General features: G+C 40.3%; 1 protein-coding gene across 1 annotated transcript; it reads right to left on the reverse strand.

Moving 5' to 3' along the window:
* Positions 1-5,982: 5,982 nt before the first annotated feature.
* On the reverse strand, positions 5,983-10,910 carry SUCNR1 (succinate receptor 1). The gene is made up of 2 exons (XM_074962944.1): positions 10,879-10,910; positions 5,983-8,002 (listed from the first exon to the last, which is right to left on the reverse strand). The coding sequence occupies exons 1-2, from the start codon at positions 10,879-10,881 to the stop codon at positions 7,016-7,018; spliced, it is 990 nt and encodes a 329-aa protein (XP_074819045.1). The 5' UTR covers positions 10,882-10,910; the 3' UTR covers positions 5,983-7,015.
* Between the last annotated feature and the right edge of the window lie 4,771 nt (positions 10,911-15,681).

Genomic DNA, 15,681 nt, shown 5'->3' on the forward strand with positions numbered 1-15,681 from the left:
AGTTGGAATTGCCTTCAGCTATAAAAATGGTTGACTCTTCTTCACCACCATGGAAAAAGTTAAGGGACATCCTGAAAGCAAATCCTGAGCTAGAGGGACCCGCAGTCTCAAAATCCCTGTCAAGAAGACTGAAAACAGCAAGGCCAGGCTTTTTGGTCCCATTGCATTTTAATACTGTGTCTCAAAAATTGCATGAGATGTGGCCCGATTCTTCAATTTTTTGCTACCCATTTTGTTCTGAGCTTTATGCTCTCAGCTGAACATCAAATCATCCCAGTCAATCCAATCTGGCTAACCCTTATAAGTCTAAAATCATGTCAGAGTACCCTGACAGTCTGGATGACTGACCACAGTTCAGGAGAGTTTTCGATATCCTTTATGTATTGTGCATACATACAAGTTAGCAAATGCTAACGTTTACTCTGACTCTTTGCACCTGACCATTGACTGGTCAGTGATATCCTGCAGTCTCCCATTAAAGCTGCAGAAAACTCCTTGCTAGCCTGTAAAATACAAACTTTTCCACTGATTAGGGGCTGGAGACCAGGGCAACCCCCCCTCTTATACTATTGGCCCAGAAGCTGTATCATCTCAAATATTGTCCTTCACATCTAGTCTATAAAAGAGTCTCTTTTCTATTCACTAAAAGCTAGATACTCCACTAGATCACCTTCACTAGATGACATGCTCTATTCAAAAGCCAGAGATCAGATTTTCATTGTCCATCCTGAATATACTGACCAGATGGACTCTGATACCCTACATTTGCTTATTGAGATAATAGAATACCTTATGGCTAGAAAGGTAGATGACAGCATGCTCTAATGCAAGGGTGGGCAAACTTTTTGGACCAACGGCCACATCTGGGTGGGGATATTGTATGCAGGGCCATGAATGTAGGGCTGGGGCAGGGGGTTGGGGTGTGGGAGGGAGTGCGTGGTGTAGGAGGGGGTGCAGAGTGCAGGAGGGGGCTCAGGGCAGGGGATTGTGGTGCGGAGAGCAGGAAGGGTTTGGGGTGCAGGATCCAGCCCAGCATCGCTTACCTCAAGTGGCTTCGGGGTGACAGTGGCGCGCAGCAGGGCTAAGGCAGGCTCCCCGCCTACCCTGGCTCCACACCGCTCCCAGAAGCAGCCAGCATGTCCGGCAGTGGCTCCTGGGGGTGGGGTGGGGTGGGGCGGGGCAGGCGACACCACTGCGTGCTGCCCTCACCTGTGGGTACCACCCTTGAAGTTCCCATTGGCTGCAGTTCCCTGTTCCTGGCCCATGGGAGCTGCAGTGGGCGGTGCCTGTAGGCGAGGGCAGCACGCACAGCCCTCTGCCCCCCACTCCCTCAGAGGCCTCAGGGTTGCGGTGCCGGCCACTTCTGGGAGCGGCATGGGGCCAGGGCAGGCAGGAAGCCTGCCTTAGCCCTGCTGCGCCACGGGGTTGGCAATCTGGCAGGCCTGACTGAAAGCCCGGATGGGTCGGATCCAGCCTGCAGGCTGTAGTTTGCCCTCCCCTGCTCTAATGCACAGAGCACTGGCCTGACACTCAGGAGAGGAGGTTCTATTTCACTTAACATCCATGCCTCCATTGTCTGGCTATGCCAGGAGCACAGGAGACCCTGAGACATGGTTTAATTAGGCTACACCTTTATTGCTAAATATCTGGGAGTATGCAGTAGATGAAGTACATTGCAGGTAATTCCATAATCATTTACATATAGCTAGGTGGGGCTGCTGTCCGCCTTCCCCGTTTACCCATCCTGGTCCCCCAGCCAACCTGCTGCTGGGACCTCACCCCCCACTTCCCCTTGAATGAGCATTAAGGGGCCTATAAAGGAGAAGGGGTATCTGCTGTACCAGTGAAAGAAGCCTTGAGGCCCTTCCCTCCTCTATCCCCCACCCCAGCTTCCACTCCTTTAAAGAATACCTCCACCAATCCATTTTATCTGATCACTGTATCTCTTCCATACAGAGTATCTGGCCATCCACCCCACACTTGCATAATGAGTTGTGCCATCATAACTTAACCCTCATTTCCTTTTTGCCCCAACTAAGCCCCCAGCCTGCTGTGGGGACAGCAAAAAACCCACTTTGCCTTGGCCAATCTGGTAGCAAAGGATAAATTCCTTCCCAGACCTCCTAGAAAGGAGCAACTAGCGTAAGGTCCACAGTGTAGCATGACAAAACCTGCTATTTAACTATCTCCATGGGTGGGAATGTTGATACTGCTCTGCCTGGGCCAGAGACTGGTAAAAGAGATTTATTCTGCACTGGCATGAACATAAATAGTTCCCCCTTTTTTCTGGTCATGGGGGAGTAGGGGGAAGAAGGGTCAGCATCCCCAGGCTGAGCAGGTATGAAGCTGCCACAGCAAGTCATTTTCTGGCTCTTAACAGGGCACACACATATTTTCCGACAAGCCAGACAACGCACCCCACCCCCCGCTTAATGTGTGGTGAGGTCATTCTCCCACCCTTTGTTTGTCTATTTAATTTGAAAGCTATTAGGGGCAGGGATTGTTTCTTACCAGGTGTTTGTAGAGTGCCTAGGATAAAGGGGGGGGTCTTTAAGTCCTACTGGAAAAATTAATAAGCAGGTGCAGAGTCTGTCATCCTAATAGTTCATATGTACAACAGGAAAGACTTACACTTCTTTTCCGTGGCTAGCACTGTCATGTAATTTTATGTGGTGAAGTGAAAGTAAGTGGGCAGCGTTAAGGTTGATATGGGAATCAACTATTTCCAGGATGTTACTTGAGTTTCATTTTAAACTACTGGTAAAAACTGACCGACAGCTTGACTTCCACAACAATGTAGTGGCAAAGTAATCAGTTATTTATATCTGTTTCATTCTTTTGGATTTAGATGAGATTGAATCAGCATGCCTCTGGTTGCAGAAACCCTGAAACCTGAGTCAGGATTACATTTTAAATAACCCTGAAAACAACATTTTTGATTATGGCATGCACCAGCCTCAAGTGAGAATAGTTTAGTTATGGGGTGGAAATAAAATCTTACCTTCAAATTGTATTATGGCCCTGCATCAACAGGTGCAAGGCAATGTTCCGTGAGCTGTATAGATCATTCAGAGTCCATTTACTGCTGTTGAACACGGAGTCCCTTAATACTGTGTAAACAACTGAAGTCCACATCCTGCTTTAAAAACCATCTGAATACATCAGATACAGACCATACCGGCACCTTTCCTGGGGTTTGGTTTTTATTGGTAATTCATACCAGCAACAGCAACCACCAAAAAAACCTTAAATGTCACCTAAGCCTTCTGGCAAAGCTTAGGGTTTCTCTGTAGGACTCCTCTGATTCAGCCTCCAATTCCCCATGTCTGAAGAAACAGCTCACTCTTAATTATAGACTTTGTTAGTTCCAGTCAAGCTAACTACCAATGTGAGTTAGTAGTAATTATTCTGTATCTTTATGCAGAGTTTGAGCAGCCTGACACTCAGGAGGGAGGCTCAGTGGAGGAGCTCTGCAAACTCCGATCAATTACAGCTCACCTAGTGACAGGTTTCAGAGTAGCAGCCGTCTTAGTCTGTATTCGCAAAAAGAAAAGGCAAATTCATCGGATGCATTCAGATGAAGTGAGCTGTAGCTCACGAAAGCTCATGCTCAGATAAATTGGTTAGTCTCTAAGGTGCCACAAGTCCTCCAGCTCACCTAAAGTTGTAGCCTGAGAAGCTCATTGCTGCTAGTAGTCAGTCTACCAACAAGCTATTGGCTGCAGCAGCTTTGCTAATAAAGCAGTTATTAAACCCGTCCCTGGATTTCTTTTTATGAGACTGTAAAACATGTTGCAAAGTTTGGCCTTGTCTACAGGCAAAGTTGCACTGGTTTAATTTAAGATTTGATTTTCAACCAATTTAGTTACACCACTGCGAGAGGCACTCCTCGTTTACTTTAAACCAGGGCTAATTCTGTTTAGGAATCACTTCAAGGTGAACTGAAATAAGAGTGTCCATCCAAGGGTTTGCACTGGTTTAACTAAACCAAGGCAAGTTTATGTGTGGACAGCGCTTTAGGGCCTAGTCCTGTGGGTTACTTATTGCATCTGTAACAGCTAAATGCATTCAACTCCCATGGAAAGAGATGATTTGGGGGAAAGTCGGAGGAAGAGAGTTGAAAGCACTCAGCAGCTTGCAGGAGCCACTCAGCATCTCAGAACAAACCCATCTTTTGCAAGACATGTGAAAGCACAGACTAAATTAAAGTCTCATGAGAAGTTGTACAGGTGTTGTGCTTAGACTTTTTTGCTAGACTAGTCAGGAGGAGAAGTGCAAAAACCGTTATTTAAACCAAGTGTCTTTCCTAACTGATGCTAATAACTTTTTTATATTAAAACAAGTGATATCTATGCCTGAACCTAACATCTGAGTGTTTGCCTTCTGTGAAAGCCCCTTTTAAAATGGATGAATACCTATTTTAAAATGTAACATTTAACCAGATTATTGGAATTTTGCATATAAACACTTGTCCTTTGGTCTGAGCATGTTTTATGTCAAGTTCCAGGCTCAAGTGAATAATGGCTGCTTAGTTTTAAGTATTGTGGTTTTTAAAAAAACAAAACAAAAACAGGAAACTTTGATAATGAAAATGCAAGCAGTCTTATCTGTATCAAGGCTAGCATGCAGTGCTGCCATAGTTCATATGATGGATCTTTTTCCTCACTGACAAGGTGATTTGAGATTATGCAGATTTGTTACAAAACCAGTGGGTGTCAACATTGATATTTTATGCACAAAACAAACTAGTGTAGAAATGGAGGTTTTATGCACATTACTCATTTCAAATCAAAACCTGTTTGGATTAGAGTGCAAATATTGTAAGATAATGCAGTGAACACTTAGTATATAGTTTACAGGGGCTATGCTAAAAATATGTATTTTACTTTTGTTTTAAAGAACTCTTTCAAATATGGCAAACACACCTGTCATCTATAAAAAACATTCATAACTAGAATGGGAAGGAAGGATCAGTGATACATACTAGAAAACTTACTGTAGGGGGGAAAAGCTCCTGCCCTGGCTGGAGCTGGATTAGATTCCATCTCAAATAGCTATGCTCCTTGTTATTGGTCTCATTCGGCTGTAGAAGCCAATTTTCTTTTGATGATATTGAAAAAGCTACGACATTAGCAGACTAAAGTGGAATGCAGATTACTATCTCACCTGCAAGGGAGCATCAACTTCAGCTAGAGTTTGCTATGAATGAGGACTGTACAGTCTTCAAGTTATTTTTCCCACAGTCTGCTTTGCAGATAACAATTGTGAAAAAATTTCCTTCTTACCAGACTTTCCTCTTCTCTTTACCTGTCTACCGCAGATTCTCAGAGTGTGTTTTTTGTGGCAGCTAGTAAAATGGGTTATCTATAAACAGAAATGATTATTTACCTCGCAGGCTTATTGCAAGGCTTAATTCATGCTTCTAAGTAAATTGAAATTGTTAGATGAAATTTACTTTGTAACTTTTCTGCAGAAGAAACTTGTTTAAGAACACCATGTGAATGAATAAAGCATGGAGTTTTTGCTCAGAGATCAAAAGCCACCCTTTCTCCCCCAAATTACACTCTATGGGAGATGCTGATGGAGGATGGGTGAAAATAGTTTCATGGTCCTGCTGAATTTCAAACCAAATAGCTCAGTTCAATCTACAGGGTAGATGGTTGGGCAATTTGCTGCTCTGATACTTAACAGGGCATTGAGGGTGAGATCCTGTGCTGGTGTAAATTAACATTTACACCCATTGAAAGTCTGGTCTGAAATATTCAAATGTGTCAAATAGGAGACAAAGGCAGAGATCTCAGACAATATTGTCCAAATGTAGTTCATATTCAATACATTTCAATTTTCATGCTGAGTTATTCAGTTTACAGGATTGTACTGTGTACTGAGAAATGCAGAAGTCATGAAGCTGTGGGAACGTACATATTAAAAGCAAAACAGGTTTTTGAACTTTACATGCTGCATGTTTTATTATCAGGCAGGTAGGAAACAAATTTTAAAAATACACAAACTATATCAGATGACAAAATAAAACAAACTTTGGGCCATACCTTGACATTCTTACTTACTGGAGCGTCACCCGAGGAATACTACAATAAGGATTTAACTCGTCTATCATAACAACTCTTAGAGCCCCAGTGCTTTATGGGTCCACAACTATCAACAGCGAGATGCCATATCCTAAACCAGGTCGTTTGGTTCCCAATAGGAACCATCTTTTTATGTACAGTACTTCATCATCCTGTGGAGTGCATTAAAGTGAAGTCTGGCTTGAGATTTGGACTTCTCTAGCCCAAGCCAGGTATCCAATAATACCTGGGCTCCAAAAGCAAGGTTCACCATTTTTTAGTTATTCAACAAATACCAAACACCCACACATATGATAATTTATTATAAAACTATTGAGCCCATCCTGGGATGCACCACTCCCCCCACACTTCAACCAAGAATTGAAAGTGGCTCAGCCACTTACTGTTAAAGGTGAATGGTCTGTAGCCACCCAGAAACAGTGTGAAACAAGAACAAAGAGAGGGCCATGGGGTGAATGTTGGGTGCAGGGTCTAGTTCCGCTACACGTCACAGGTGCGTAAGGTCAGCCCTCGGTCAGTATGTGGAATATGTCTGCCAGGCCAGCTGAAAGGCTAGTCACTAAAGTCCTGGGACCGACACAGCTACAACACCACTGCATATATTTTCTCTGCCCTCTGACAGACACCATCAAGACATTGGATTTCCATTAAGTTAAAAACAGACAAGTGCATAAATATTATATTCTTCTATCATATAGCAATACTTAGTCCAGTCCAGTCCAGTCCAGTGACCCTTATTAATATAACCAGCTATTGAAGCCAGTGAGAGTTTTGCCTGAATAAAGATAGTAAGATAAGGTCTATTATGCAGTTGCTTAGTAATGGCTTCATTTTGTATGTACTAACCAACCCTAAATGAAGCTCGCTACATAAAGCCTCAATATACAGCAGTAAAAGCTGTTCCATAAACCAGGGTCCTTTATTCCTCAGGGTGTTCCTGTGTCCGAGTGCCTTGTCATCGCTTCATTTGCTGTGGGTGTAAACCTTTTTAAGAGTTGTCTTACTTTAGTCATCAGCATCTCCCTGAAGTGATCACCCATTAGGAAATAAAAGACAGGGTTAATTACACTATTTAAAAATGCAATAGGCCTTGTGATAATATAAATGGTCTTGATAATGTTCTGCGTACACATGGATAACTTCCAGGATTCCATTTGGGAGGCAATCCTTACATTGCGCATTATGTGATATGGAGTATAGAGTAGTGAAAAGAAAACCAGTGCTATGATGACTAAAGACAGAGGTTTCTCAAGGGGCTGAGCAGCTGTGAGCTGCTCTCTACGTTTCTTAAGAAAGATAACCATCTTCATGTAAAAGAAGCACATAACACACAGAGGTATTACAAACCCCAGAAGAGTCAGGCACATGCTGTAGACCAGGTTTTCTTTTGGATTTTCAGAACTTGCATAATCTGTACATTGGTTACCACTGGAAGTATTTTTAGATTCTATGAAGGTGATTATTGGCACCAGTTCAAGTATAACAAGGATCCATATGGCAACAGAGAAAACAACAGCTATCTTCCTCTTCTGTAGAAAATGTTCTCTGAAAGGATATTGAATGAGCATATAACGATCAATGCTGATAAAAGTAAGGAAAAGGATGCTTGTGTATAGGTTTACATGCAGCATGAACCTGTTGCTTTTGCACAAAATGTTAGCATATATCCATTTTCCTTTGGAGTAGCTTGTCACCAACATTGGAAGTGTGCATAGAAATACAAAGTCTGATAATGATAAGTTAAATAAGTAAATATTGCCACTTTTCCAAACTTTCAGGCAGAATATGTAGCCAAAGACAACAATGCTGTTTCCGATGATGCCAAAAATGAACTCAATGGTATACATGGTAGAAAGGTAATACTTTTGCAGGGTGTTATCCATCTCCAGGCAGTCACCTGTCTTATTCACAGCCTGGGAAGTTAAAAAAGTAAAATCAATAATAAGAATACAATGACAATTACGGTGCTATTTTATTTTTTGATATCACAATGAATATTTCCAGTTCTGCAAAAAATGTGTCTTATAAACACTTGAAAACAAAAAAGTTTAAGGTCTTGGTATCAAAGAGATGTAAAAACACAATGATAAAAACATACAGATGAAATCCAGAGAGAATTCTTCCTCAATAGGAAATTGAGTAAGGACTTTGGGATTTTGTATGACAACATTTATTTTCCTGAGAGTCTCCCAGAAGACAGAGCACAAAGATGATTCTGATTCTTAGTGTCCATTACGCTACAAGTGTAAACTAAAAGCATTATGTTATACTTACACAGCACTGGGCTGGAGGGAGTGCGATCGGAGGGGGAAGAGAAAAAATACAAATAAGTAAAATCTGTCTCACAACAGCATTTTTTGGAAATCATCTGCCTTTGTGTCTGTGGAGCTTTACTCCCACATTTTACTCACTGCTTACTAAGACAGAAATCCCATAATTTCCAATGGGACCTTTGCCCAAGTAAGGAATGAAGTAGTAGTACAGGATTGAGCAATTGGTATAACTATGCTCTGAAGAAGTTTCTATTAGTCATGGTGGTTTAAAAAAAAAAAGCAACAAACTTGTTTGTTAACCAATAGGAATATTTGCTATTTATATATTCACAGTAATAAACTAATGATAATCTTGTTTGTCAGAATTACATGGAAACAGTCTTATAGAAGAAATAAGGTAGCTACAGCGTGTACTGCAGTTTACATGTGTGTGTCTCAGGAATTCAGAGGCAATATTGAAGAAATGGAGATCTCGGGACTTGCAGTTTCATAGACCATAACATTATTTGTCTATTTTTCACAATACAAGCCAGTGCTCAACAGATTAAATCCAAAGTTCACAAATGTTGGCAGAGTCAGGGCCAGATCCAAATCCCACTGAAGTCAATGAAAAGACATTAGCTAAATTCAAGTTCAGAATAAAATTAGTGAAATTTCAGTGGTGTAATCTGTAAACTTTCATCAGTTCACAATTTTTGTAGCAAACATTTTACAAGTAAACCCCAGAGACCTATTCAGCTCTCTGTATGGCGTTTTGTAATTATTTGTATGACAGAGTGCCCAGAGTCCCATTCTGGCAAGTGCGGTGAAGTTGCGAGACAGTCCCTGTCCTGGAGAACTTTCAGCGTAGTATGTTTTCTGTATTTTAGCCAACATGTAACTATTCGATTGCTGCATGCTAAGGAAAATGCTTTATTAAGGGAATATAAGCACACAATTTTGCTTATTCACTCACTTTGCAAAGTTGTGAAAATACATTGTTCAGCATCCCTTTTTAGTGTAGGCCTATCTATAAATAATTACGTTTACAATTTTAATTCCCTGATAATATAAATAACTCTAAAAAGGCAGATTACCCAGGTTAATTGAGAATAACATCCACAGTTTATTTCACCTTCTATTTGGTTATTTAAAACTGTTTATTATTCTCCTTTTAGATTTCAGAATAAAATATATCACAATGGGCTAAAGAGCCCTTGTTAAAATTCCAGAGAGGACTGGGATACTAAGTCTCTGAAGCAGTTCACCCACCTCTCCCCAACAAAATGCAAATTAGCCCTTGGGCTCAAAAACATTGCTTTGCCTTTAAATGCAGTAGATTGCACCCAGTATCAACTTTTGGGGTGGGGGGGTGGGACAAATCTGGGGGAAGGATGCTTCTATATTCCCCAAATGACACAAGTTGACTATTGTGCTGTATCTTCAATGTACTCCATATATTTTTCAGGAACAAGTATAAACATTTCTACTAGTGTACCTAGTGAAAGTTTGTTTGCCAAGCAGTTTTGCCCTCTTCATAGGTTACAGTTATGAGAAATTCTTTCTATTTAAATGGGGAAGTACATTAACAGATTCTCTAGTTTTTCACTCTTCCCTCCCTGCATGTCAAAAAACACACACACCTGGTTTGTGGGGCTTATTACAGGCTAAGGAGGGAATTTTTGGAGGAGCCCATTATTAAAATATTGGCAGCACATCACTGACAACATATGGAGGGAAAATGAAATATAAGAAAAATAGAAATTAGATTACAATTTAAGTTCAATGAAGTCTCAATTAACACTTCCTAAGAAGGGAAATTACATTGTCTCAAAATCTATACACATGGTCCGTAAGATAGTTACATGCTCTTTCTCTGACATTCCTATTTTAAATGTTTTGTATATTTATTGTTTATATTGTCTAAACTATATAAAATCCATCACTGAATTATATGGGTAGCTGATAGCAAGATACTCTATTGCAGCAAGAAAAACAAACAAAACTTATTTTAAAGTTATGAGAGAAAGTAGTTATATGAAACAAAAATGTATACACAGATATCATGTACTAATAGATTCTTATAAAAAGTATTGATAGAATCACTGCAAGTTATTGACTTTGATTAAAGCAACCCTGGATACTGCTTTTAGCTAGCCATTACAATTCAAACAATTAGGAACAAACTCAAACCTTTTGTTTAAAAATAAAAAAGTTTAAGCAACCAGATCACTACATACTACATAAGCATTCACATTTTGAATGAAAAAAAAAAGGTAAAATATTGAAAGCCCCATTGTTCCATGTACATCCTGTAAACAGACTCACTGATCACCTTCAGAGCAATATTCAGGGTACAGGTAACACAAAGGCAGAATGCGGTGCACTCTTCATTTAGTTGTTTTTATATGGTTTGCCACATCTTTAAATTTTGTTAATGAAGGGACAAAATTTCAACATTTTGTCATAAGCTTTAAAGAGTACAACACTGTAACAGTTTAATATGAAAGTCTAACTCACTAAAGATTACAACTTACCATTTTGTGGAATGAGTACTGTCTTAGTAGACACTCCTTCACTCATGACCGGATGAAAGCTTTTGGTTTACTAGAGTGCAACTGAGCACAGTTGTCTCAGCTTATTTTGCATATCATGCAAAGGTGGTTAATTATTCAAGAGTACAGGGCAAATTGTCCAAGCTTGCTGTGTGGGAAGTTTCACTGAAGTGGAAAGTATTGCAAAACTTATTCTGAGTCAACTAGAAAACTAATGAAATAATTCTTCTTTGCAGAGACCTATTCAAACCTGACTACGTGCGCTGCCGTAAGTAGCCAGAAATTTTCTGGTGTGCTTACTTATCATATTTATTTTTAAATGGCTGGAGAATGCTGAAAGCATCTTTTAAAAAGATTTTGAATTCAGTAAACAGATGTTTAAAACTACTACTATTTCCTAATACTAATGAAATATTCACAGCAGGAGGATATGTGTGGCCTTGTGGCTGAATCGCAGGACTAGGAGTCAGGAGATCTGGGTTATGACGACATTTCTCTCATTCATTCACTGACCGTGGGTAAATCAACCCACCTCCGTGCCTCAGTTTCCCCATCAAAATAAGCAGAATGACTCTTTCCTACTTCCTGAAGGTGTTATGTGAATTAATTCACTAATGTTCGTAATGTTCTTTGAGATCCTTAGATGGAAGGAAAGTTTAAACCATAGTATGTTTTATTGCCAGATTAATTTCAGTTTTCTAAGGATCAAGGAAACATTCATCAAGTTGACAGTTAAAAATAAATGCAACACACAGACGAATATAATCCTAGCACTAATGACCAACTAGTCCCCCATATTAAATATTTGTCTTAGTTATTACAATTTACACTATTAGAGCAGAAAACATTTTAATACTTCCAAAGCTTTTTATTTTGCACTCCAGTGTTGTAGAACAGTGTTGGATGTATTTTCTGAACCAGGGATAAATACTCTGCTGCTGTAGCCTGGCACAGCATCACTGAAGTTAATATACTTGAGCTAATTTATACCAGTGAATAATTTACCCCTCAGTTTCAAAATATGCAGGCTCATTTTTCACTCCGAGATATCCACATATGCTGATTTACATGACTAAATGTTTCACATGAAAAAAACCCTCAGCTATTTATCTTCAAGCTTGATTTTCATATGCATATTGGTTTGTTGCACTCCTTTAATTTTATTTTCACACAAATTCCGTTTGCAAGCAAAAGTTTGAATGTTTTTGCATGTGCAAAAATTTGGTCATGATAGACAGTGTGCACAAAAATTAAGGCAGATTAAAGTAGATCAATAGTTTTACAGGTCAGGTTGGCACCACTCAAACTTTTGGCCCTGTATAGTGAATCAGGAATAGCCAAACTTGGTTAGGTAAAGATCAACTGTCACTGAAAACTAACAGTAAACTTTTTTTTTTGGTATGTTTAAAAATAAGTTTGACTATAAGACCTATAGACCTGTCTCCCACCAAAAAAGTACCATTAATTTCAGATTATATTTTACATGAAGGTTGCAGGTCCAGGTTCACAATTATTTATTTTTAAACTGGATGTTTTTGTGAAGAAGTTCATTAGGTCTGAATTTCATGTAAACAAAGAAGAATTACTTTTTTTGCCCAGCTAATGGCAGCCTCCCAAGAATTACTGACTGGCCTTAAATCAATAATACTCCACAGTGGCCCAAAATTTATTTATTGAGATGGGGAGGGCAGTATGAGATCAAGAAAATAATTCTGATTGCCCCTCAGGAAATACTGTAGAACTTTCAGAACATTTGTGCAATAAATTCCCACAGTTCAGTAACATATGTACAGTTACAGAGCACTGATTGCTTGTAACTAAGGCTAAACTTTAAATGATCAAAATCAGATTGCGACATAAACAGGATATTCATTGCAGTATTTCTTAGACTGATGGTATCTAATATTTGGATAGCATTATTAGTGTACATGACACTCCACTACATGTACTGTGTCAAAACAAATAATAGGTCCATGACTCAAGAAGCATGCATTCTAAAACCAGAGAGTAGTGTGTGATATCCTCACCAGTGGCCTTGGCATGTCCTCTCATCCTTCTCTGCAGAGAAAAATCAACAGAGTTTTTGACAGCCTCACTGGCTCTACAGAAAATGCACCACACCTCTCTTCTTTACAGTTTGTCCCTGTAACTTCAAGTGGGTCCCTGAAAGTACTAGGGAAAGTTCTTCCTCATGTGAAGATGCTCACCTACAGAACCCCATGGAGTTCAGTTCAAGCACACATCCTACTCATGTAAGATTATTGAGACTATGGTGTCATTAGCAGGACAATGATTCCAGCTCTAAATCTCTTTCTCTTCCAACAAAGAAAAGGCTACTGCTCAATTGTCTGATGAAAACTGGAAAGAAAGCTAGCTTAAACCCAGGAAAGATTAAAAGGGATGTTATTAGGAAGAGGAAAGTATTATGAAGAAATGGGAATGTTACAACCACATCCAACATCAGAGAAAACTGGATAGAAGAATGTGCCCCAGAGTAAGTGTTCATACATGAACAATGCTAACGGAGAGAGTAGTACTGGGAGGACACCAATTGTTCAGGAGACCCCAGACACTTGCATCATCACAAAACAACTTGCACTTGGTGAATCCAAACTCATAAGAACGGCCCTACTGGGTCAGACCAAATGTCCACCTAACCCAGTACCCTGTCTTCCGACAGTGGCCAGTGCCAATTACCCCGGAGGGAATGAACAGAACAGGTAATCATCAGGTGATCCATCCCCTGTTGCTGATTCCAAGCTTCTGGCAAACAGAGGCTAGGGACACCATTCCTGCCCATCCTGGCTAAATAGCCATTGATAGACTTATCCTCCATGAATTTATCGAGTTCTTTTTTGAACCCTCTTATGGTCTTGGGCTTTGCAACATCCTCTGGCAAGGCATTCCACAGTTTGACTGTGCATTGTGTGAAGAAATATTTCCTTTTTATCTTCACTATCTACAACCTTCCTTGTGGTTAATGCAAATGAAGCAAACAAAAGAGCAGTCATGTTCACGGCGCATTTAGTGACAATACTCACTCAATGTCAGTTCAATGAAAGAATTCTTGCTCTTTGTAGGAGACATTTTTGATAAACTTTTCTAAATTTGTTTTTAGAGGTGATATGCTCTTCACCCAAACCTGTCATCTACTCAAAGTGAAAGTCAAGGATGACAGGATTGGGCTCTAAATCTTTGTCTCTGCTTTATCACTGTATATTTTCCCTGGTTATGATGACAGCCTTGTTTACCGAGCTGAGAGAAGTAGTGGTTTTAATACTTTGCCTGCTAGTGAATAAATGTGGATGTTACTGTGCATTTGTTGGACAGGATGGCAGCCACAATCAAGAAAGATGTCAGATACTGTACAGTATCAGAAGATTACCACCCATATCATTCATTCACCTATACACATGCAATACTAAAGGTATTTGTAATTAAGGGAAGGATGTGGTCCTACACGTTTCGTATACCATATCTTTGTATCCTGTTTTTAATATTAAAGATATCAGGTGCAGCCTTAAATGTGAGAGACTTGAGCAAACACTCAGTGTAAAGAAAATTATGGGCCACAGCTGGAGGTGCATGTGAATGTTTGTCCATAATTAATTTTTGGCAGCTCACCTTGAAAACTATAGCCAGGCTGTGATGGGCGAGTTAAGTATAGAGTAGATAGTGAGAAAAATAATATAATATCTGCAAGGAGAGGAGGGTGGAAGTATAGAGGTACAGAAGAAACACCATCCCACACTTCAGGAGGCATTGACGTAGCGCCAACTATTTTATTCAATGTTTTTCAGCTGTGTCATGATCCCCTCAGAAAATTCACACTAAGGGTGTTTTCTGATGAAGGTAGCAGTCTGTTCAAAATGCATCTATGGCTAAGTCCAGCGAAAGAGTCCAAAATGTGATCCTTATGTAGCTATTACCTAGGCAGACCAAGGCAGAATAGAGGGAAAACAACAAAAAACAAGGGAAAAGAGAAAACTGCTCTTTCAGGACAACCTTATTGATAAAGAATGCAGATCTGATGATACCTTGGAAGAAAAATGGGCATCAGTTTCTCATTGCTTTTCTTTAGTCTAAGGCCAACCTCCCCCTTCTGACCCCTCCCCCAGTGCCTCTTTCACACTGGCAGCCCTGCTCTTACCAACTCCTCCCACTCCTTCCCAGCACTTCAGGAGCACTGCAAACAGCTGATTCGCGGCTTTCAAGCTCCAGAGGGGAGCAGGGTGGAGTGGGGATGGGGCATGCCCAGGGGAGACAAGAAAGAGGCAGGGTGGGGCCTGGGGGAAGGGGTGGAGTGCGGGCAGAGCCTAGAGTGGAAGGGAAGGTCGAGCACCACTCTCCAGCAAGATGAGAAGTCAGTGCCTATGGTCCTGGTAGTGCCCCAAATTTTCAGGTGCCCTATGCAGCCACATATGCTGTGTATACTTAAAGACAGTCCTGACTGTAAATGTGAAAAATAATCAACCAAACTTCTCTTGCTCCAGGAGCAAGAGAATTTCCTTTGCTTCATTCAGGATTTTCAATTTGTATTCCTTTTTCTTGTTCTTGCCTGGAAGTGCCAATATGTCACAAAGGTCCTATTGTTGCTTGTCACCTGAATGACAGCTAAATCCAGAGGGAATCTTGAGACAAGAGAGAAAGCTTCCTTCTTAACTATTTTCTACTTTAGGACGTTGTTCCCATAAGCTTTCTTGGACAGCCATTTGCCTTGAATTAAAGGCTTACCTGAGCTCCCTTAAGGGTACAGAAGGTAATTTGGTTTCTGATTCTGGCAAT

This window comes from Natator depressus, chromosome 9, assembly GCF_965152275.1.
Source record: "Natator depressus isolate rNatDep1 chromosome 9, rNatDep2.hap1, whole genome shotgun sequence".
In the NCBI taxonomy this organism is placed as follows: Eukaryota; Metazoa; Chordata; order Testudines; family Cheloniidae; genus Natator; species Natator depressus.